At 40.6% G+C, this 24,743-nt stretch overlaps 2 protein-coding genes across 7 annotated transcripts in view; one reads left to right on the top strand and one right to left on the bottom strand.

Moving 5' to 3' along the window:
- GC6 (golgin Putative 6) overlaps positions 1 to 8,463 on the top strand; it is a 57,450-nt gene extending 48,987 nt beyond the window's left edge. For all 3 annotated transcript variants that reach the window (XM_086772972.1, XM_086772974.1, XM_086772973.1), the window contains 6 exons: positions 5,312 to 5,497; positions 5,585 to 5,694; positions 5,786 to 5,834; positions 6,339 to 6,404; positions 6,536 to 7,339; positions 7,456 to 8,463. In XM_086772972.1, the coding sequence (XP_086629098.1) occupies positions 5,312 to 5,497; positions 5,585 to 5,694; positions 5,786 to 5,834; positions 6,339 to 6,404; positions 6,536 to 7,339; positions 7,456 to 8,055 (1,815 nt within the window). In that variant the 3' untranslated portion in view covers positions 8,056 to 8,463. The remainder of the gene's footprint in view (positions 1 to 5,311; positions 5,498 to 5,584; positions 5,695 to 5,785; positions 5,835 to 6,338; positions 6,405 to 6,535; positions 7,340 to 7,455) is intronic.
- A 2,329-nt stretch (positions 8,464 to 10,792) lies between these two features.
- Positions 10,793 to 16,782, bottom strand: LOC147619343 (BTB/POZ domain-containing protein At5g48800-like). Of its 4 annotated transcripts, XR_015261839.1 has the most exons (10): positions 16,240 to 16,455; positions 16,082 to 16,121; positions 15,855 to 15,950; positions 15,300 to 15,372; positions 13,282 to 14,622; positions 13,003 to 13,119; positions 12,607 to 12,834; positions 11,751 to 11,967; positions 11,533 to 11,576; positions 10,793 to 11,423 (listed from the first exon to the last, which is right to left on the bottom strand). XR_015261839.1 is itself a non-coding variant. In XM_086772969.1 (8 exons), the coding sequence occupies exons 1-8, from the start codon at positions 16,262 to 16,264 to the stop codon at positions 11,758 to 11,760; spliced, it is 2,130 nt and encodes a 709-aa protein (XP_086629095.1). In that variant the 5' UTR covers positions 16,265 to 16,455; the 3' UTR covers positions 11,578 to 11,757. The 4 variants fall into 4 exon arrangements, 3 of the variants coding, with proteins under 3 accessions (XP_086629095.1, XP_086629096.1, XP_086629097.1); XM_086772969.1 differs by lacking the exons at positions 10,793 to 11,423; positions 11,533 to 11,576 and having other exon boundaries at positions 11,578 to 11,967; XM_086772970.1 differs by lacking the exons at positions 10,793 to 11,423; positions 11,533 to 11,576; positions 16,082 to 16,121 and having other exon boundaries at positions 11,578 to 11,967; positions 16,184 to 16,782.
- Between the last annotated feature and the right edge of the window lie 7,961 nt (positions 16,783 to 24,743).

The following is a 24,743-nucleotide window of genomic DNA, read 5'->3' as shown; positions in this document are numbered from 1 at the left end:
CGCGACGATGGGGAGAGGAACTCAAGCCTTTACAATAGAGTCATGTGGTGGATCGGGATCATGCACACCATAACCTTCACCATCAAGTCGGAATGTTACTCCATCCACGACGCCGGCACCCTCCATCTCCACTGCCTCTCAACCTTTACGTGGCCCACGACGACAATCTACACTTGGGGGGAATTGGAACCCCAAGTTGAAGGAGGAGGTGGATATGGTGGTGGCCCGCTTCTTCTTCCACAACCACATTGCCTTTCAAGCAGCTAGGTAAGTGCAATCGATCATTGCCAATTCATCATTCATGTTTTCATCATCCTAGTCCCCTTCTCATTAGTAAATTACTTTCTTAAATAGGTCGGAATACTTCAAGGTCATGGTTAAGAAGATTGGGGAGTATGGCTCAACCTATACGTCCCCCCTCATCCGAGAGCTTGTGCGAGCGGCAATGGGAGAGGAACGGAGTCTCCCTCATTGTTGATGGATGGAGTGACACCCGCAAGAGGAGTATTCACGGCGTGGTTGCATATTCCCGCGGAGAGATGTACTTCATCTCATCTCATGATGCATCCAGCACCGGGAAGAGCACGGATGTGCTTGCAGCGGAGTGGGCTTCCACCATGGAGATCGTTGGCCCCGAGCATGTAGTGGGCTTTGTTGCGGATGGGGAGCCTTCCAATAGGGCGGCGGGAGCTATTCTCCAAGGTATGTATGGACATGTCACAGTGTCCTTTTGTATGGCTCATTGCCTAAACAACCTCCTCAAGCACATCGGGCATTGCTATGGATCAGCTCGCTCATTGAGGAGGCCAACACCATGGTCTCCTTTGTCCTCAACCACCAAAGACTTCGGCATGAGTTCAACAAGAGGTCCCGTCTCTCTCTCCTCTCAAATATTCCGACACCCGGTTTGCCTACAACTTTCTCATGTTGGGCCAGTTGAAGGATTGTAGCGGTGCTTTGAGGGGGCTTTTTCTTAGCGACGAGTTTGTCGCCATGCAAGAGTCCCGTACAAACATTGGCCAAGAGTGTAGGCTATAGGCGGATGACGCCTCTTGGTGGGAGCGTGTGAAGACCACAGATGCTATGGTGAGGCCCATAGTCCACCTATTAAGGATTGTAGACGCTATGCAACCATGCATAGGCAAGGTCTACGAGGCCATGGATCGCATGATAGAGAAGTTGAAAGACTTCGTGCCTGATGAAGACAGATACGAGGAGATTCATGCCTTGTGTCTAGGAAGGTGGAATTCCTACTACTCTCCATTGCTTGCAGCAGTTTATGTGGTGGACCCAGAATTCCAAGACAACAAGCAAGAGAGCGACCGGGAGGTGAGCGCTGGATGGAGGATCATCTTGGATCGTCTTGTGCCTGATGCATCGGTTAGGCGCAAGATCAGGGACCAGCTTTCCATGTACAGGTCATTTCATGGCTCCTATGGCTGTCATGATGCACAGGTAGACCGCTCCAAAGTTGGTGCTGCTCTATGGTGAGAGGACTTTGGTTCGGATGGACTGGAGCTAGTAGAGCCTTAGCCAAGCCGTCAGCTCCTCTTGCTTGGAGCAACTTTGGAGTACCTACAACCACATTGCCTCTAGGAAGAGGAACCGACTTGGGGTAGAGTGTGCCAATGACCTTGTCTTCATCATCAGCGCGAACTTGCGAATGCTTTGCAAGAGCGTGACCAAGAAGGCAAATCCCTTCACCGAGTGGGGGATGAGTCAACAAGAAGAGCAACAAGAGGATGAGGTGCAAGAGCAGCATGCCAGCGAGAATGAGACTGAGGATTGCACAAGCTACCCATGACCATGAGGCGAGCACTACACGTGGATGATCATTCATGGATCATGATTCATGGGCCTTACTACTTAGCTCTAGCCTCTAGCCTCTAGACTTTAGCACTTTTTTGTCATTGACTCATTTGAGTCCGTCCATGTATTCTGCCTCCTTAAGGCTTAGTCCTGACTCTTGAGTCATGACTCATTTTGTATCTACTTAATTATTAATACAATCAACCGTGAATGCCTTCACTCTTTGATTGGCGTATTTTGTTAATATGACTCAAAAGCTTACCATTTTAGTGTAAATTTGTGCTCATTTTGGTGTACTTCCAAAGTAGAATAAGTGTAGAGTAGAAAAACTTTTAAAAAAATATTTTTTGAGTGCCATTCCCCACCCCCGTCCCCGTTCCCTACTTATGGCCGTCCCCCGTCCCATCCCCGTCCACCGTCCCCCGTCCCTTGTGACTATGGTCAATCCTCTTACCCACTTGGAGAATTTATTAGATAGATGCATGTAAAAGTCAACCTTGGCTTTATAAATTGCATTAGCAAGCACGTAGAGGCTAGATGCATGTTAAAGCATGCCTATGGGCCAGCCAAAGGCCATAGCCTCAGTCAGCAGCCTGTTTGGGGACTGTTTACAGCCCTGGACAGTAGATAGAACTAGCTGACAGCATTAGGGAGCATCCATGCGGCCAGCCTAAACATCACTCAGCAGCAGGTCATGGAGAGATTGCAGTTGGCCAGCATTAACAAGGCAATAATTTGTGCAGCATTAAATGCTGCTGTTTAGCATTTTATTTGTCCATAAAACAGGCTGACAGCCTCTCAGCTCACTAACCAGAAGCATACATGCATATAAAAGCAAGCTCTCAGTTCTCAGCTAAAATTATCATTCATAAAATCAGTATTCAGCAGTTCTCAAGCAGTTATGTGTGCCTAGAGCCTCCGGCTTCTTGCACATACATTCAGCATTTAGCACCTTAGTGTGCTACAGCCCCAAGGCCTCCGCGAACAGCATTCTTGAGCATTCAGCCAGCATATATGCATTCCTCAGTTTTGGGTTTGCATAGTGGTCATCGAAGAGCTATTCAAAGGAGTTTGGATAGCATCTGGTTCAGCCTGTGTTCAGTCTACTTCGTCCTTGCGTTTGGCAGTCCCCGGTCATCTTTCATACCCATTGTACAAAGTTCTCGAAAGAAATATACACCCCCCCGGGGGGGCGCACGGGGGGAGGGGGCTTTCAGTGGATAATTGGGACCAATACTGTGTCGACTATCTATCTTCTCTCTCTCTCTCTCTCTTCCCTTCTCTCTCAAAGTGGAATTGCATAAACTCACGGATATAAAGAAGGCTTTGTTGCGCGTTACAACGATCAATCTATTGCATGCTACATTGGTATCAGAGCTGCAGGTTGTAACCCAACTTGGCTACCCTAAAGTGATAGCATTCTTGAATGTGACACTATGCAACTCCAAAACCAACAGTTGATAGGTGCTATTTAGGCGAATGTGTTCTCTTCTTCCTACCTTGGCACACCACGGAACAAGTTCCTCGACCACCCAACCACCACCTTCATACGAGCTCAACCGAACTTTAGTAAAGTATAATAAAGTGTGATCATGTTGTAGTAATGCAATTCATTCATCGGTTTGTAGCATATTTTCCATTGGCTAAGCTTTTAGATCCTAGCAATCGAGTCCACTTGGCAGCACCTTACCTTTCGGGCAAAGCAGTCACCTGGTGGTAGGATTGGTCGAGTAGGGGCTCCGTAGTACGTATGGGACACCTTTGTGTACGATCTCAAAAAACGGTATCTACCTCCATAGTACTTGACCAACCTTGAGGATGAGTTTTACAGACTCTCCCAAAATGCGTCACCCGTGCTGACATATCTAACAAATTGTCACACCAACACAATAGTTAGGTACATCTGAGAAGGATAAGTTGAAACAATTTATTAGAGGTCTGGATACTAACATTAGGTTACTGTACGTAATTTTGTGCCACAGTCCTATGACAAGGCTCTCACCCTTGGTGAGAATCAAGAATTGATGCTAAACAGAGGTAAGCCCAAGCAGATTCAGGCTAGCTCCAAATCCCAACAACAGTCATCCACCACCCAACAGTCATCATCTCAGCGGGGGAAGGGAGCTCAAAATAGCAAAGACAATAAGAAAGAATCCCAGAGCTTTAGGAGGCAAGAAGGATAAAAACTTCACGCCTAAGAAAACACCTGAGGAAAAGGCCAAGGAGGTCATCGTTGGTGGATATCTCCAACTAGAAGAGCAAACAGAATGAGGGCTTTATTTTGCTCCTCAACTTCACCCTCCTGCTTATTGTCAAATACCACTGTGGGTACCGCGTTTAAGGGGGGTAAGAGTGGCAGCTCTGAGGATGCCATTTCTCCTCCGTTGGCTAAGAAGATACTTGTACCCCATCATCTGGACGTGGACGGGTTCACAACTTCACACCCGATCTGTGCACTTACATTTCTCGAAAGGCTTAACAATACTCATTTGTGGTTCAAAAGGCCACATTTCAACGAGACTTCATTGTCTCACCTCTTTTGCGGTGTGATATGATTCTCAGAATTCAATGGTTTAGGGATTATGCACCCATTCGTGATTGGAGGCAAGACACTTTCACTATTGTTGATGGTTTTCCTGAGCCTGTCATGATTCATGGGGATAGGAGCATTCCAGATATTCCACTCAGCTCGCACATCCATGCCCAATGAGCTATTAGAAAAGGAGTGGAGTGTGCGTTGATTTATGTCCGTAGCCAGTAGTCTACTATTCAGTCAGCAACCCCTTTGAAGCAAAAACTGGATGGTCTTCTAGCATAGTTTCAAGACATCATGCTAAAGGATGATCTCCCACTGCAGCTCCCACCCAGTCGTCCTGAGGATCATTGCATCGAGTTGTTCCCCTATGTATAGCTTGTGTATTAGGTGATCTTCGGGAGGGGTCTTACAACACTTGTGGTCTTGGTTGTAGTGCATCTAGGGAGAGGCCTTGCAAAGTTATGCTAATGATGCACATCCTCCAGCTAAGCAGGTTGCCTCTGCAGGTTTTGTAGAGAATCTTGGGCCTGAAAACACCATTCCAATTCGTACATTTGGAGTGTGGAAAAGCTTGAATCCAAGGTCTTTGTAACTTGGTGGATGGCCCCAACATGTGATATCGCAGGAGTGGCTTCTTTCATTTCATGGTGAACCCACAATGCACACGAACCATCTGTTTACAGTGTACACAAGGCATTGTCACCATTGGTGGGCAAGGTTAGCTTCCTAACCTCTGAGAGGACTAGTATGCTAACAGCCTTTTACTCATTAAGGTTCTTTCTTACTTCAACTACTATACTGATTATTAATTAACAATTAATTAATAAAGTTCATCAAGATATTACTTGTTTCATCATGGCATATGTACATATTACAGTCTTTTATGGTTTAACTTTTGTCCAGAAAAGGTCGACTGTTGTCTTTATGATCTCATATGTTGTTTTGTGACTTTGTTTGGGAGGGCAGGCCCTAAGGTGCATAGGTGATCTTGTTCACGGTCATTCCAGGAACAGTGAAATCCTTGGCAGAAAAATAATAGGGGAGGAACCGGATGGAGAGCCAGCACTTCATGGTGTCCTTCGTGTATTGTTGCACACATCTGATCCGGGTGAATGCATTGCTGCTGAGTATGCTATTAAATGCTTTTGTGAGGTAATTGGATATGTTTTCAATTTTGTGCACGGTTTTGGTCACTTTACAGCATTATCATGGCTAAATTCTTTGATGTAACCTCATCAGGGGAATCCAGAAGGACAAATCGTGCTGGCTTCAACCATCACACCTTCACCTGAGTCTAATACAAGCGGAAGCAGAATGCTGGAGGCCAATAAGCACATGTCCTTTGGGAGGTAAAGCACATTCAAATAGCACAATAATTGAGCTGGTATTCTTGCGCCGTCACAATGATCTGGCCATTGAATGCTGGTTTTGGTGATGCAGCATGCTTCTTCATGCACTTAATTCAAGCAACGGGCAAAAGGATCTTGAGGTATTTAATTGAATTACTTGATTGCCAACAAACAAAAAAACATACGCATACACACAAACACAAAGTCAGTCCCGCCCCCACCCCAACACACACACACACAACACAAAGCACAAAAAGAGAACAACAAACAAAAGAACATGCGCATACACACAAACACAAAGTTTCCCCTCCTTCCCCCCCCACCTCCCCCCCCTCCCGGTTATATCAAGTTTCCCTTATAAATCATTATGACATGAAGATTTCCCCTGCATAAATTACCATTCTTGAGATGGGTTTTTTTTTTGGGGGGGTGGGGGGTTGCTTTCAATGGATTGCCACTCTGGAAGTTCATGTAGGGAGGAATGTTTGCTTGTTTGTGGAGATGGAAGATGGTCTATGAGATCAAAAACTGCAGATGTTCTACCATAGGCTGTCTGTATGTGATTACAAAGATAATGAGAGATACAGATCATGTTGTCAAACATAAAATTTGTCCAAATTTCTAATTGCTGTACCATGATGCAGGCTGGTTGCAGGGCTATAAGCGTTCTAACGCACATTTTGAAGGACAATCTTGATTGCAAAGAAAAGGTAAACACCTCTCTCTCTCTCTCTCTCTCTCGCTCTTGTTTTCCCTCTTGCTTGTCAGCGACTGCATGGGTGGGCAGGAGGTTTCCTGTTCCTAACCATAAACCAATGTTAAAAGTGTTGCATCTCCGTAGGTCTTGCAAATCCCTCTCGAAATCTCGGCATCTCCTTTGGTTGCTCCAGAGCATTTAATGTCTCGATGTATGAGGTATCTTGCAGCAGCAGCGGCACAATCACATGCAGAAAGCTTGGCACACCACAGACAGACACCTCAGGATGGCAAAATGTGGCTACAGCCAATTTTGTTACGCCTTCTAGTAACATGGCTTGCTGATTGTCCTAGAGCTGTTGCCTCCTTGCTGGAGCCTGCAGCACATTTACCATATATAGTTGAACTGTTAACTAGTTCAGACTCTCCAGCAAGTGTCCATGTGAGTGGTCTAGCAGCTGTACTCTTAGGAGAGTGTATAGTATACAATGCAGGTCTAGATAGCACACAGAGTGCTTCCGTGGTAGTAGATGTTATCAGCCAGCGAGTTGGTATTAGCGCATATTTTGCAAGGTGGGAGGCCCTTCAAACCAATGCAATGTTCTTGTCAGCCACCTCAACTTCCAGGCTTCCGAAACCTTTGACGCGGTCAGCAGCGGTGGCGGTTGTCTCAGGGGATGAATCGGGTCCAACCAATGGACTGCAAGAGGATGAGGAGTCTGAGACTTCTGCCGAGCTTGTGGTGACTACTTTTTATGATGCAGAGTTTGTAAAGCTGGTCCAGAAACTGGATCCTGTTGTAAGGGATCGGATTATCCAATTATTCAGCCACCCGAAATCCAAGACGAGTCTTCTGCCATCACTTTGTGACAGGAAAGACGGAGAAAGCGAAGCTGATTACATTGGAAGGCTGCAAGCTTTGATGCAGAAGCAAGCTATGGAAATGCAGGTTTGTGTTTTTAATTCAGCTTCTATTTTGTTCATCCAAATTTGTAGAGTCTCGGATGTGCCGGTGCGGGTGCGTGTGGAGGTAATTAATGAGTGATTTGTATACTTTTTCAACAGGAAATAATATCTAGGAATGCTACATTGGCTGAAGAGCTTGTGAGTAAAGGAGGTAATGTGGATTTGCTAACTGAGAAAGTCAGTAATCCTGGCCCTTCAAGGGATCCTAAAGAGCTGTTTGCCTCTAGAGTAGAGCTTGAAGCTTTGAAACAACAGATTCAAGAGCATCAGCACACCTTCAAAGACATGGAAAGAAAGCAAAATGAGAAGGAATCGGAGGTTTTTTATTACAAGCAGCTGGCTGCAAAGCATGAAGCGGATCTCAAGAGTCTATCTGATGCTTACAATAGCCTTGAGCAAGAAAATTACCACCTAGATATGGAGGTGAGGAATCTCCGAAGTATTACGCAAGGAATGGCAACAACAGGGTTGAGCCCAAGTGAGCTGGAGGCAGCTAAGGAAGAGGGAAGGCGTGAAGCGCAAAAAGAGAATGAAACAGAGATGAATGATCTGCTTGTTTGTCTTGGGCAAGAGGAAAGCAAGGTAGAGAAGCTGAGGGCTCGCTTGGAGGAGTTGGGTGAGGACGTGGAGGCACTACTACAAGGCATAGGGGAAGAACCCGAAGAAGAAGAGGATGGGGAAGAAGTAGACGAGGAATGAAGTGGATGTTATGTCAGTGTACAGAAGTGCGTCTTCAAGGATAGGGTAAAGTCATTGAGTCTTTAAAGGTGGGGTGTATGATCTTCTGATGAGTCCTTGACCCCGAGGGGTGATGTCAAGAAAGTGTGTGGGACTTTATTCAGACAGTGTTCAACTCCAAAGGGTTGATGTAAAGTTCTTGTGAGGTGGAATCGACCCATAAGTCAAAAGAAGGCATGTGGGCATACGTGACACATCATGTCTCAACTTCACACACAAAAAATTGAGTGAACTGGATAGTTGTGTTTCATTGTATACAGGCTTGCAGATTGGTTTTATTAGGAAACTTCAACAATAATTGCAAACAAGCTGAACACATGGATGTTATGAATTCTTTTGCCTATGGATGTTAGGAATTCTTTTGCCTGAGTGCACGTGCCCATTTTCATTTATCATGATGTTAAGGTGCTAGGGCCTGAGCCCTGGACCTGCATATTGGCAAGCCAGGATGTTACCACTTGAGCTAGGGCATGCGGACCTTGTCACAATCCATCCCAAGGGCATGGTGTTTGCTGATCTAAAAGCCAAGGTTTGACAGTATGCTTGTAATGTAATGTGGAGTTTTTTTGGACATTAGGGTGGATGATCCCCCCCTCAGTCCTTAAAAGTCTTATTGGTATCTAAATTGAGATTGGGTGTGCCTTCCTAAGCATTCATAAATTTGGGTGGGATAGTCATCCCTCAATATCATGGCCCTCACTCAAGCTTTGTGTGCACACAATTGTGGGAATGTGTTGTGTTCATTAACTGTATGTAACATACATTTACTATATGAAATGAAGATTTCTTCCCAAATTCTATCAGATCTCAAGTACACATCCATGTAATGAAGACATGGAATTCTTGCTACTGGGATGTTCTTTGATTTTGGGCTTCCTCTCTTTATTATACGTTATACCGAAGGGTCTTCTTGTAGCAATGAAAGAAATTTCCTTGTGAACAAATATTATCTGCAACTTGGACACCATAATGCTTCACAATTGACAATGTAAAACTAAAGAACTAGAAAACTGTGCGTGTGGATACACTAAGCATACTCTTTTTACAGGATTACATACCTGTATGGTTAATACAAGTGGTAACTCAAGACCATCAACACTCAACCATTGTAGTGGATTACTAGAATGAAATCGGAGGTAGTTTGAATGAAATCGGAGGAAAACTACCCAGAGCTGGCCCCATCATATCTCACATTTTGAGAGCATGCCTCTCAAGGAACATTGCCTTCTTTTTTCTAGCTTTCTTAGTTGTTTTCCAGCTTGCACTTCTCTGTGTTTTATTTGTGTGAGCTCCTCTCCTATGTCGTGGTAATAGTTGAATTTACAAGGGTTGTGAAGTTCATTTCTCTAGAGTTTTTATCAAGGGGCACATATGTGGGCCAGTCATGTAATTATGTAGTGCCTATTATTCATTTTTTTTATGGACATTGGGTATTGATAATCATATAGTGATCCATGGTGTGGCTTAGTCATGGCGAGCCATTGGGGGATTTGTAAGGCAAAAAGGCTTTGCTTTGTCACACAAGTGCTAGCCACTGTAAAGATGCAAATTCTAATTTGGTTGCCTATATAAAAACACAAACCCTTACGGAACATCTAGCCCTAGTTGACCTAGACGCTTTCATATCAATGTCGTGAGTGCTAACCATGAAGACTTAAACACGTAATTAATACTTAGCAAACTAGATATACAATGATCCTAATGATCTAGGAAACACAAAGGAGAAGAGAGACGAGATGTGACCCGAACGTACCATATGTTGCATATATAAAAGATGCTTCTTGAATGTGAATTCAAATCCAACTCATGCTTGCCTGACTACTGACGCATACCAAAAGATGTCTTACTAAATTCACAGCTTCTCTAGTGATCTAGGTACACCTTGGCTACTACTGCCTTTGGCCTTTCCTCTCTAGCCCCTGGTCTTGGCACTACAACCTCTATCTTTGCATGCACGTGCATGATTCTTGACATTCCTATATCTATGGATCTCAAGCCAAGTAACATTCAAGTCGACAATCCATTTTTAGGTCATAAAATATCCTCAAAAGGTTGCCAAAAATGTTCAAATTGTGCTCAATAAATATTCCAACAATTGGTGCATCTCCTAAGCACCTCTAGGAGCCTATGGGGCTGCCAAAACTACTCTAATATGCACATACTCATCCTTGGATCTTGCCTAATAGTTAGCTCAAGCTTGAGTACATGACAACATGCTACCATGTCTTGGCCTTCATTTGACAAACGCCCTCAAATTTTGTCAGATCTCCCTTCTGAACTCCTCAAGATTCTTGTTGGACTCATGAGGGTTAGACTAGCACTAGAATTTTTGTCAAATCTCCCAAACTCCTTGAATTCTTGTCATGCTCATGAGGGTGAAATCAGCACTTGAAATTCTAGTTTCATTTCGTTTGCCTTTTTCTTTGGTGGTGCATCCACCATATATATCAATCAATCTTCAAGTTCTCTGTCTAAAGGATTAAAGGATTTGCAATTGAACCCATTCTTTGAAAGTGAGTTTCCTTAAGAGATTAGCACAGTAGTGAAGGCACTAAGCCGTAACTTTCATTTAAGCAAGAGACAGATCTCTGGTACTTTGGGGAGAGAGAGAGAGAGAGATTATGAGCATAAACGTTACAGGGAATCACTCGTTTATGAAAGAATGGTTGACAACATTATAGTGTCAGAAGGGAATCACTCATTTAAGAAAGAATGGTTGGCAAAATTATAGTATTATTGAAGTGAATCACCCTCTTAAGTGAAAAAAAGCTAGCATTGAAAAATCAAATTTAATTTGAGCTAAAGCCAAACATGTTTGGCTTAAACCATCACTATTGCTACCTTTTCAAGCCAAGCCAAAAATCATTGCAGTGCACCAAACTTTGGTAAAATCTAGGGACTTTTGATGGGAAGGTCACACACATTCCCCTTGATAGTATGCTAGTTGTATGCAAACAACCTTACTGGTGAAGAGCCTAGTCACTCAAATATATTAGCCCTACTGAAGTTGCAAAGTGTTAAGATGACATCCACAACTGATTCCACATAGGTACAGAATTTGGACCTATCCTCTTGTTGGCTTGATCCATAAAAAAGAGTTATTGACAGTATTTGCTAAAGAGTAATGATTGAGATTAGGGGCAGTTCGGCAATTTATTTTGAGCACGGGAATGCATTTGTCAACGCTGGGCCCTGAGACAAGGCATCTGAATGATGCTTGTATGCATGTGCATATGCCCTTGTGTCCCACCCTCATTTTACAACCTTGGAAGCAATATCCATAGAATCTGGTGGTTTGTCTTATATTGGCATAAGCTACCCATGTTTTGCTGCACAAAAAAAATAATGGTGAACACATGATTCAAGGAGAAAGAGCATCTTAACAACACGTGCAAAAGTTTTTTTTATCAACAGAGTTCATAACGCATGTTGACCTACCTTGCTGGACCAGGTAAAAGGTGCATTGAAATCTCATTCCCAGTCTTTAGTTGTGTGTGAAGGAAATGCACTTATTCTTTATTTTATGAAGCTAACTTCCAGGGTAGACAAAGTAGTGGTAACAACAATCCCTTCAAGGCAAAGGTATTCAGCCTAGCAAACGTGAAGTAAAGCTATCATTTCGATCAATCAAATAGATGAGAGAGGTGTATGGGTACGACTTTGTCAAGATACAGAATGGCGCCTTTGTCTTGGTGGAAAGCGAGTTTCCGACCGCTTCATAGTTTCTTTGGGTTTGGATGAGAAGGGGTTCATCTTGCCAAGCCGCCGGGAAACCGAGGAGAAGAACCGGCCAGAGTTCCCATTTGCGCCTGTTAATTTATCTGCATCTTGCTTGAGTGCTACATTCTCTTTTTGGAGCTCTGCAAGTCGAAGCTATGGAGCAAAGAAAAGATCAATCATCCCATGTGCAAATTTATTTTCTTAAGCATTAAAAAAAAACCTTGAAGGTATTTAAACAATGGACTTTTACACAAACTGCAAGTTATGGATGGACCGGCCATCTTATGCCCCCATGAGTTGTTACAACTAGAAATAAATCTAATGATTTTGATGTGACCTTTTAATAGGCATCAACAGGCAATTCATACTCTAGAGCCTTAACACACACACCAGGGCCCATCCCAACCACAAGAAGTGGATGGACGGGTGATTTCATGTCTTATGGTGGGCAGGCAATGTGTGAAGAAGCTTCTAGAACTTGAAACTCAAACTCATAATTTTTCAATGGTTTTGGTTATGCTTTTACATTGAGGTTAGATGTGCCATAAGTCTCATCCACATGCAGTGCATCCTTGATAGCTAAAAAACCCAGAGGCTAAGTTGATAAATTTATAAAATTTCAATAAGCTCAGATGTATTATAAGTTTCGCTCTTGATTCCAAACCTTCTATATAAACATAGCTAAACCTTACTCATAAGCTTAGTGGTTTACCCTTAGATAGACCTTCTCACCCCAATTATTTTAATTTCTTTCACCATCCTTAGTAGAAAAAAAGAGCTCTCCTAGCACACCTGCAATCTTGCCACCTCCTCCTTAAGTTCTCGGTTCTCTCGTCGAAGGCTTGAATAGGTGTCGAGCCTGGGTGAAACAATGCCGCTTGTCTTGAAGAGATGCCGACTTGTAAAGGTTCTCCCTGGTCCAGATTCCTGGTGATAGAATGGATGATGATGGGTGTCATCTCCCCCGCCCATAGCATTTCTCATCCTGATCTGCTCAAAGTAGAGCACTTGCACCACCATCTACACCAATGGTTGCAAACTTGTATAGGTTGTTACATGTAAAACTTGAATTGTGAGTACATGGATGCATGATGCTATGCAAATTCTGAGTTCAAAAGTGAAGGGTTTTGGTTTGTTTTTCTTAGGTGAATAATGAAAGCCCCAGGAGGCTTTGTTTACCATACTAACCTGTACAGGTAGCCGCTCGTTTTGGGCGGCATGAATACATGCCTCTTTGGAGAGCTTTTGACAATCCAGCACTTTACAAATCTTCCTCCTTTCGACATCCGACAAAGTGGGGTGAGCCTGCAAAAAGTTCTTATAAGGATAAACATGCCTGCATTCCTCTCCGATTTCCAACACAAGAATGATTGATTATTTTCAAACAAAGAATAATTAGCATAAATTGTTTTTCCATAAGGCTTCCCCTCATAGTGACGCAAAAAGGTAGCCATTCATGGGCCATACCTTAAGGAAGATGTCGATTGCCCGGTAGAGGCCATCATCAAGCACCCGGGCATAGCTCGGCAATTGCTCCGCCAAAGAGGCGAATTTGGAGGCCTTCAAATTTGGGTCTGGAGCGATCTCGGCCAAATACATGTCCATCACTTTAGCAACCTTGGTGATCCCCTTTTGGGAGCTTGGGGAGCCAATCAGATCGTCATTGTCACTGGCTGCCATGTTAAGACTGAAATGCTCGTGGTTGACCTTCTCCTCTTGCTGCAAGTAGGTCATAAGAACTCTATGGACCACATCAACATCAAACATAGCGTCCCCTGCATGTGGTGACAAAGCTGGGATGAGGAGGTCATCCACCGTGGCTTGCTCCAGTTGTAGTCCAATCCTCCGTTCTAAATCAAGCCTGCAGGCAACCGTTGTGTCCAAAACAATGGCATTCCTTAGCAAGGACAGCAAAAAATTTGTTGGGAAGGTGTTCTTCTCTACAGGAAGCAAGCTCACAATGGTCTCTACAAGGATTCTCTGCTCATGCTGCTGTATGGACTTGGGGCTATTGCCAAAGCTTATATCCAAGTGATGCTTTGTTTTGAATCTAATTGCTGTTGTTGCCATTGTTGCCGGCAACACATTGCTTTGCTTTGTACTTTGATTTGCTAGGCATTTCAATGAGGTCTGCGCATAGTGCATGAGGGAGCCTGCTAAACTCTCACTTCTTAGACCACTGGCCTTCATGGCAGCAAAAACTCGTTGATAAAGATCAATTCGGAGCGGCAAGAGGTATTCCGCCCACCATTCCACCTTGGCTTTGACAGATGAAGAAGGCTGATGAGGGGTAGCATCACCGTCCTGATTCCAATGAGAGGTGGCGACAGTGTCGTGGTTGTCGTGGTTCCACCGGCCCGAGTTGCTGCCTTCCATTCGGAGTAAACTAGACAGCTTCTGCTGCTCGCTGCACACCTTCGATGCCACCACATCGATGCATCGGTTCACCATCCTCACCTCCTCGGCCAATGGCAGGATGGCCTCACATGAGTGCAGAACCTCTGCGGATTTGTCTAGGCTCTTGAACACTACCTCACTCAGGAAAGCTTCTGTCCGGCTGATGAGGTTCTCCTCGCCGTAATCGTCTGTCATCTCGAGGAACTCGGCCGCACAGCGGAGGCAGGCGACCTTGGCTGTCGTGATCTCAAAGTTTATCCCGTAGCAGAACTTGGCTGCTAGCTCGAAGATGTCCGGGCCTCCGGGGAAGTTTGAGAACTCTATCACAGGGGAACTCATGATGGAGTCGGCTTGTTTGAGCTCCTCCCCCACAAGCCTTCTGATCCTCCCACTTCTTGTCATGAGAGGAAACTGCATTTTTTGACAACAATAAGCATCATCAACTCTGCACATGAAATATGATATGAAAACAACTTTATAAATATTGTTTTAAATTATGACTATGAATATGCATATAAATGTACACAAAAATATAAATATGAGTATGAATATGTATATGGATATGAATATAAATATGATCAAGGGCCATAATTATCCAATTAAAAGTTGTAGTCATATGATCTCCAAAAAAAATGTAGTCATCATACTTTCAGAAAACAAATTGTACTCATTATATGATCACGGGTCATAACTATGGTCAAGGGCCTTAGCTATCCAATTAAAAATTCAAAAATCCACTTAAAAATGCTCAGAAATATTGAATACTTGTGCATTAGAAATCTAAGGAGCTTCCAAAAACTCCCTATCAATATGCCAAATACTTACAAATATGATCGAGTAAAATAAGTATCCAATTGGAATGTAGCCAAGAAGCATCAAATCCACAGTTAAAATGCTAAGAAAGATTAGATACTTAAGCATTGTAGATTCAAGGAGCTTTTAAAACCCCATATTTTACACAATCAATTTTTCCAAATACCTGCAATAAAAAATGCTAAGCAGAATTTACTACTTAAATTATAGATCAATCAAATATACCAAATACAGTGTCCCTTCCCTAAAAAAGAAAAATTTAAAATAAAAAATACCTTGTGAAGAGAAAAGGCAACTCCATCAACATTCAAAATGATGTCACTTTGTACTTCTGAGGAGAAATTATTCCTGCCATAAATTTTCAAACCCAAAGCCTTTATTAAAAAAACCCTATTTTTGTATTTTCAAAAATTTGAAATACTTATCAAATGCAGTCGATTCTTGATTTTGACTCTATTGAAATGCAAGCTTCAATTGTGCTCACAAATTTTCAATATTTTGGCGGAGCCAACATTGCATTACACAAGACAGTAAAACAATTAAGGCATATGATGAATCATTAAGCCATAATTAAAGGCAGCAATGATAATATTGATAATAGTAGCGGTGGTGGTGATAATAATAATGCACCAAATAGATCAGTTTGATAGTGTTCCAAAGGCCAATTTAAGTCGCAGCAAGAATTATTACGCATTGACAAGTAATTAAACCTTGAATAAAGGCATCAAAAAATATAATTTCCAATGCTCATGATGCAAAATATTAGCATGTAATTAGACTTAAAAATGCATCAAATTAAAGCAGAAATTAAGCAAATACAAGGCGCCTACCCTTCTGAGTTTCGTTTTGTTGTTGGAAGATTGAAGTTGGAGCTTCTTCTGGGAAAAGAAAACTTGTCCGCCATGGCTAGAAACCCTCCACCCCCCCTTTAAAGAAAAAAAATCTTCTGAGAAATCAGGGAAAAAATACAACAATTCCTGCACTCAAGCCATAATTTCTCTCTTCAGCCAAAAGGCAGATGCATTGTGGGGGGCATAAAATTAAAGAATACACTTACTTTGGCATGCAAAACATGTAAACAAAGCCAGGAAAAATAGCTGCAAAAGAAAGGGCCAAAATGGTTGAATTTATTAGCAAGATGTACTGTAGATTTGCTCACCTTGGATTCAATTATGGGGCTGTGGCAAGCAGTGCTTTGCAGTGCAAAAACTTGACCTGAAATTGTAAGGAAGGATAGCATGCATATGATCTTTTTTTGTAGAAGAGGTGAGCCCCTGAACAGTCTTGGGCTTTATTGTGTTGGGCCATCTCTACTGTTGCAACACAACCACTACCCATCAATACACACACACACACACACACACAATTTGAAAGAAATTGAGCTCCAAATGAAAATAATAATAATACCCAAGAAAGTCCAACACTTCCTATTACATGACAAAATGCCCAAAAAAATAAAAATAAAAATAAGAAATGAAAGACACCACACAGAGGGACAGACACACACACACACACACACACAGAGAGAGAGAGAGAGAGAGAGAGAGAGATGAGAAAAATAAGAAAAACAAACAATACAGAAGAATGTAAAAAGCTTAGTATATAGGGGGGGGAGGGCTTAAAATCAGAAACTAGCCTTGCCTTTTTTTTTTAAAAAAAACAAGGTTATTTCAGTAGCTTTGCATGGCTAAGTAAGAAGTGAGCTAAAACAGTAACAGAGAGAACAGTATTTTATTTCAGAAAAATGGGGAGGAGGAGGAAAATAATTATTAAAATAGTATTTATAATATAGTTATTTTCAACTTATTATAAGTAGCTATAATTTGTGGTGGCCCGCAGCAGGCCTTTTACCAACCTAGGGAGTCAGGAAGAAGACCCTGTATAAAAGGGTGCCGTATACGTGTGCGTTCGTATCTCTACGTCGTTATACGTCGTACCCACCTGCAACACCGGGCTGCGGTACCCAATCTTCACTTGCCACGTCATACCATCACGGCCAGCTCACACCTTGTACGGCCACGCCCCACGTGACGGGGCCCTTAGGCATGCGCACGTGCAAGTGCACTGGCAGGGTATGTATGTGCATGGTATCATGCTCTGATCATGTAGCATGTATGTATGCATGCATCGCCCATGGATAAATCCGCCCAATCGCCATTTCCTGTTAAAAAAGAAAATGGTAATATATCTATATTTTGTAATATGTATTATATATTAGATATAGATATTATATATTAGAGATAGATATGTCTAATATCTATATATTAGATATAGATATATATATTCACACACTTGTAAATGTTGCTTTTACTATCTTTTTTTTACTATATTCCACCTTCTCAATAAATGTTATTCGACATAATTTTATTATTTTTTCCATTTCTTCTCCTCCTATCCGCTTAAAAAAGCATAAGTAAACTTGTTTTTTTTTTAAAGACTGGAATTATATTAGAGAAGTGGGAAGATTTTTAAATATTAATACATTAAATATCTCCAACTTAATTTTTTCCATATTCTCAATAAATTTTGTTATTTCTTCTGCCCTTCTTGTTCTATCTCAAAAAATATTTATTGTTCATGTCGATGGAAAAAAAGTTTAATATTTCTCAATCAATTTTTTAATTTTCTCCCTTTCTTCGTACACGTGTACTTCTTATATAAAAATAAATCAATATAAATAAGCTAGAAATTATCCAATATCTCAACTTTAGGGTCTAGTCATGACGCATGAGTCATGGACAAGATGTCCAATCATGATACATTAAAATATAAAACACCTCAAATATAGTATGAATTATCAAAGGGCCCATTTTTCGCCGCCAAAAAGGCGCTTGCCTTCTTCGAATATCCCACCTTTGCAAATTAAAACTTTATAATTTTTAATCCATATAAAATACCCCCCTCCTTCCTCTCCCACATGGGTTCACATGCACCATTTCTGCCTACATTCCTTGGCCTTTTGTCCCTCACTTCACCCCTTACACATCCTAAATTCTAATGCTCTTCAGTCAAAGTTATTTTTTTAATACTTGGTAAAGATTTCACTTCTTTAATCACACACTTTATGGTGATGTATGTGTTGTGTGTGTGTGTGTGTGTGTGTGTGCATGCGTGCGCGCTTTGGGGGTGGGCATTCTTGATTTGAACTCATGCCCACATAGTAAAGCTCGAACACTTTACTGCTAGGCTACTCCGCCACCCCTTTCCTTGGGAATTGTTATCCACACTCCTCTAGACACTCCACTACTTCTTAAAGCCTCTTACAAGAGCATTTCACTTGGCCACCATGTGGCCAACACCTCCACCTCTTCCCCCATGTTGCTTTTAAGACCTTGTGTTGCGTATGCCTCTTTCCACACTTTGCAAAGCATGCATACATGGTATTGTGTGCATGCTATTGACATCTACTCCTTTGCAATGTATGCATATATTAAATTATTCGATTTTGCAATCTTTTAGTAAGTAGAAGTATGCCTCTTTCCACACTTTGCAAAGCATGCATACATGGTATTGTGTGCATGCTATTGACATCTACTCCTTTGCAATGTATGCATATATTAAATTATTCGATTTTGCAATCTTTTAGTAAGTAGAAGTAGTTGTAATTCCAACTTCTAGCTTATAAAAGTATGACTAGACAGTTCATTTTTTGGGCTTCTTGTAAAGAAAACTTTCTTTTAGTCTTTACATTTAAGTAAGGTGGAGTTTGGTCACCATTTTTGAAATCTTGTCCAAGATGCATCTTGACACACTCTTCTTGGTTGCCTCCACAGTAGCATCCATTCAAAACATATGATAGGATCACAGTGGACTATCAACTCATGCATTTAAGGGGGCTTCAATGATTAGGAAAAGGGCACAAGTCTATTGAGATGATCAAAAGATTATTCAACTATATCAAATAGTGAATTGAAGTAACACAAGAGGAGAACTATGTCTAGGAATCAACATAAAGCCTTTCATTCTTTTTAAAGGGGGGTCCAAACAAAGTTGGTATAATTAGGTGAAAGCATTATAATAATTTTTAGCTTGTCAAAGGGTTATGTAGGTAGGGAACACACAATTATGAGCTTTTATTTAGATAAGAAGACAAGCTTGTGGAAAAGCAGTCTCACATGTGAAGGTGAGGCCCACATGTGTCGCTTAAAGAAAAATGTTTTTGTCTTGGCCTTTCAAATGAAGGCTTCATTGGAGTATTAGAATTCTAGCATCCTCATAGGTTCTTCCCATTCCATACATTAAGAACTACATGTAAATTTTTTTTAAAGTCCAATCATTTCCAAGGATTTATGCTTCAATATGGACTACGTTAAGTAGAAACACAAGAGTGCATGCTTAGGTGTGTTGTAAAAGTAAGAAAGCCTACTTTAAGCACCGTACTCCCTACGTCTCTTCTAAAATCTTCAAATCGATACTAGAGTACAATATATTGAAAAGTTGATTTGCCTTTGTCTCTCATACAAACCTTCACATCAGTACTTATTTATGAAATTTCAAAACTTCATGTGCCTTGAAGTTATACATGTGACTGAAGGAAGCACAAGAAACTTGCTAATGTTGTGCTTTCTCTTAAATGTACATAAAGCAACAATTACATTGAGTCATGGGACATGCAACATAAGTTATACATGTGACGGAAGGAAGCACATGTGAAGGAAGGAAGCACAAGAAACTTGCTAATGTTGTGCTTTCTCTTAAATGTACATAAAGCAACAATTACATTGAGTCATGGGACATGCAACAATTACATAAAGCAACAATTACATTGAGTCATGGGACATGCAACATAAGTTCTTCCAAACCTTCTCTATGTGAGATTGAAGTTCCTATAGAGCTTATTACAAATGCAATCAGATGTCAAAAAGCTAGCTTTCAATTAGCCAAACTCATATACATCAACATGTTGAAGGTTATATGCAATAACATTTTTATAAAAAAAATTGGGTGACATGGTTAAGAAGTGTAAATGTGGACTCGTCATGATTCAATGATTCCCTTCACTCTCGCAAAAATCAAGTGTAAATGTGGACTTGTCATGATTCAATGATTCCCTTCACTCTCACAAAAATCAAATCAAGGAATATGCTTTCTCATGGTTTGTGAGCATTCATAATGCATGAAATGTTCATCAATGATAAGGTTCCTAACTTTCACAGTATGATTTCCAAGTTTCTATTTAGGAAAGCATAGTTGTAGGCGTTACAACATATCACACTCACAATCATAAAGGATCTTTCTATGCACACGACACAACATTCAAATGATAGATCAAGAGGTTTAAATCAAATAGAAGTGTGTCGAATGCCATACAACAACAAATTGCTACTTCCTATCGATGTGTGCACTTCTTATAAGATAGCTTAGATTGGAAATTAGAAGTTATAAGAAGGGTTCAGGACAAATGTGGGAAACAAGAAAATTTTCAAATACCTAGTGGATAATGAGGAAACTATGAGGTGGGATTTCTATCCGAAGGGACATGGTGCCTTGAGGGTATGCTAGCCCGCCCCGAATAGTTTGCCTCTATATGGGGAGGAGGTACAAGGAGAGGCAAAGCACGGACTTATGGTAGGCACCTTAGGAACGCACTCACGCATGAGTGCACTCCTAAGGTGCCGTGTGAGTGCATTCCTAAGGTGCCTACCATAAGTCCGTGCTTTGCCTCTCCTTGCACCTCCTCCCCATATAGAGGCAAACTATTCGGGGCGGGCTAGCATACCCTCAAGGCACCATGTCCCTTCGGATAGAAATCCCACCTCACAGAAACAAGGGGTCCCATATATGGACTCCAATATGATAGGTAATACCATCAATCAAGTTGGCAAAGATGCATATATAACACCAATGAGATTTAAACCCCATAAATCCTCATCTCTAATACCAAAGGTTTGCCCCATAACCCAAGGACAATGTGTATTAGAGACCACTCCTTAAATGCCAAAATTGAGAGCAATAATTTTATATGCAAATGCCACCACTCGGGGATGTGCCAACCTTTCAAATACAAGACACCTAATCTCAATAAGTATCATTTGTTATTAATACAAAATGTGATTTCAATAAGTCTACTCCATTATTAAACCAAATGTTGGGCATGCAAGCTGCTTGAACATGGCGTCTTCTCCTTCTCATGAAGGGGCCTTCCATGCATGAGCAAACTAGATCCAAGGCACAAGATGATGAGGATGGGACACCGATACTAACATAGTACATATGCCAAATGAGCCCACAAAATTATTATTTGATTGAAATTGAGATTGAGACTTATGTGCATATTCTAGTGCAAAAATAGAAGACTAAGTAATAAGCCATGTTAAAAGTAAACTATTATAAAGAACATTGCATAGATTTGGAGACATTTACCTATAGCTATAGTCATCAAAGGCATGGGTTGAAATAATCCATTTTCTACCAAAATGACTGTTGTCAACATTTACAAAATATAAAAAGAAGGACCAAACAAGTAATGCTATAATAATTCAAGAAAGATTTAGCATTAGTTAACACAAGTGATAAAATGTGTCATGTTAACACAAGCATTATAGATTGTGAAATGCCATCTTTTATAACAAATTAAAGAATTAATGTTAGTTAATAACATACTATTAATGATCCATACATAGTGTGAATAATTAATGTTAGTTAATAACATACTATCAATGATCCATACATAGTGTGAATAATATAACAAATTTGGATAGTTAATTTTACTATTTTGTTAATCACATGGAAACTTGTTGAGACCAACTTAAGTGCTTATACGTACAACCTATGCTTTTGATCATTTTTAAAGAGATTCATGTGCACCTTGGTCTTACATTGTTCCAAATTCATGCATGCTTAAAGCATTGTAACATTTAGGACACTAATTTTACTATTTTGTTAATCACATAGGAACTTGTTGAGACCAACTTTAGTGCTTATACTTACAACCTATGCTTTTGATCATTTTTAAAGAGATTCATGTGCACCTTGGTCTTATAGTGTTCCAAAGTCATGGAGCATGCTTGAAGCATTATAGCATTTAGGACACTAATTTTTCATTTGACAAACTCGGCAAACTTTCAAAATATTAAACACATAGCTAGTGAATGTTTAATGCATGCTAAAATATAACACCATGTTAAATCATTCTGAACACCAAAGTTTCCTTCAAAAATGAAAAAAAGTCTCTCAAAAAGCCTATATGAAGTGATCACTTTTTTATTTAATTTGTTAAAAAATACATAATGGCCACTTTTTATTCATAGAACAAGTATTTTTCTTCATAGAAGAAGTATTTTTCTAAGTATGGTGGAACAAATATAATCACTACTAGTAGTTCAACAACTTATGATATCAAATTTATTAGAATAGCACACATGTGCACACTTAAAAAGACCATGATACCAAATTTATTAGAATAGCACACTTGTGCACACTCAAAAAAACATGGACTCTCTCTCTCTCTCTCTCTCTCTCTCTCTCTCTCTCTCTCTCTCAGGATGCTTACATGCCACTCACCCCCCTCTCTGTGCAAAGAAACATAGCACCATGCAAAAGTTTATAAAAATGCTAAGGTATAGCAACATATTGGTTGTTATATTCTCTCCATGGTTGAGATCCAAACATATGGTCTCCCTTTTTGATCCTACATGCGATAAGTATACATAATGTCTCTCTTTCTGATCCTACATGCAATAAGTATACATAATGTCTCTCTTTCTGATCCTACATGCAATAAGTATAATGACTCTCTTTTGATCCTACATGCGATAAGTATATTAACATGATAAAATCTTAACACCTACATGCCCTAGACTAACCCATCGTTATTTGTGTTGGTGTTTTGATGGATTGTTAACCCATTTCTAGGGTTAACAAGAGCTACCACCATTATCTTACATCAAGGAGTTAAGGTAGATACACCAAAAGGTCATACATTCAAGAGATGAAGTAACGGTGTCCATATCTACAACTTGGACGAGTGCCTGTAATGGTCCGACGGAATATTTATGGTGATTCCCACTTCAAGAGCGTGTGGTAGCAAGCTAGGATGAAGTCCCAAGTGATGTACTTCATGGATATATTATGAGAGTAGTCATTGTAATAGCAGTAGGCCCCTTATGAGCCTAAAGTGCCCAGTTGGCCATAGTTTAAGTGAGTGTGAATACTTATGGCCATGTATATAAGTGAATATCTTTCATAATACAAAAGACTCTCCCACTGTGCAATAGAGTCTTACTCTTGCTGGATCCTCTTGCTAATCTCTCTCTAATCCATGCTAGTGAGTGTGTGTGAGCCTAAGTGAGGTGAGAGGAGGGACGAGTACATGTAGTGCAACGAGGCAGTGTGACAATGCTCGCGGGAGGCGCGGTGGAATTGCTTCTCAGGGAGTTATGGAGCTTGGAGACCTCAAGTTACGAGCTCAGCCAATGGAACTATCCTTATGACAGTTATGCGGTTCGCCAGGTAATCTTCTTGTTGGATGTGTTTCAAAGGGGGTTTGGGTGAGCCATAACATTTTTGGCGCCGCTGTCAGGGAGCCATCCCTTGGTTTTTTCAACTATTTTCTCTCTAATCTACGCAAATCCATTGCCCATTGTCTTGATTAGTGGTTTTCCATGAAAAAGATGTGGTTTTGATGGAGATTTGTGTATGATTTTGTGAGAAATAGCTCTCTTTTTTGTTTTGTAAAAGAATGATTTTTCACTATTCGTTCTGAGTGGTTTCATCCCCTTGCTTGTTGTGTGTGTGTGTGTGTGTGTGTGTGTGTGTGTGGCTTAAATGTGTTGTTTTTATAGTTTTAATCTAGTTTTTATTGTTGTTAAGTGTGCACATAGAGGGTGTTAGGTTTAGTTTGCACTTGAAATCGACTAATCTTCCTTAATTGACTAGTTTTTATCCTTAAGGGGTGATTAATCTAGTTCAAGAGACAAAAAACTAGAAAATGTGTTTTTTGGGGTCAAAATCGATCATGTTTAATGTTTTTCGGTGTTTTGATAGCATCTACATGCATCAAAACATCTAATTGCATCAATATCTTCATCAATTGGAGGAATTTTGCTCTCTTTTGTTTAATTTGCATAAAGAGAAGAGGCTAAAATTAAGAGTTTATTTAATGTCTAATTATGGATTCATTTAAACATTAGTTGATGCACATAGGTTAGCAATATCATGCCCTATCCAATGATGTGCTTAATGGTGTGAATTAATTAGTAATTAGTGGTTACTTAGAGCTCTTGACTAATTCAAAAGGAAAAAAGATTAGTAAAAGGATTAATCTTTGATTAATTCTTAAGCACTTTTTTCATAGCTCATTAAGGCTAATGAGCATTGAATGAAAAGCTGTCAATGAGTTGTCAATTTGTCCATTTTGGGGGTCATTTATAAAGGATGTAAGGGGGTGTCATAAAAGTGTTGACTTTTTTATTTCCACTTACCTTTTTGGAAAAATGTCGATATCTCCCCATTCAAAAAAATATTCCCTCCACATAAGGAAACTCGAATTTCCCTCTAGACTCCCAAAAATATTAAAATTTATTTTAAAAAAATTTTGTGAAACACCTATTTCACGTCATGAAATGCACCTACTGATTCATGTCATAAAACAGACCTACAAAAAAAAAATCCATGAAACACTCATTTCACGACGTGAAACAGTCCTCGTGTAAAAAAAATCCGTGAAACATCTATTTCATGTCGTAAAATGCACCTTCTAGTTCACGTCGTGAAATAGG

The sequence above is a fragment of the Cibotium barometz genome, chromosome 33 (assembly GCF_041138505.1).
Source record: "Cibotium barometz isolate CiBa-2024 chromosome 33, ASM4113850v1, whole genome shotgun sequence".
In the NCBI taxonomy this organism is placed as follows: domain Eukaryota; kingdom Viridiplantae; phylum Streptophyta; class Polypodiopsida; order Cyatheales; family Cibotiaceae; genus Cibotium; species Cibotium barometz.
The sequence above is the reverse complement of the archived record's forward strand: the minus strand, read 5'-3'. Positions and strand labels throughout refer to the sequence as shown.

Coding starts and splice junctions, on each gene's coding strand:
- LOC147619343 (XM_086772969.1), bottom strand. CDS start 16,264: ATGCTATCCTTCCTTACAATTTCAG. Junction 15,373..15,854: donor ACAAAACGAAACTCAGAAGG/GTAGGCGCCTTG, acceptor AATTTATGGCAG/GAATAATTTCTCCTCAGAAG. Junction 14,623..15,299: donor TTGCCTTTTCTCTTCACAAG/GTATTTTTTATT, acceptor CAAAAAATGCAG/TTTCCTCTCATGACAAGAAG.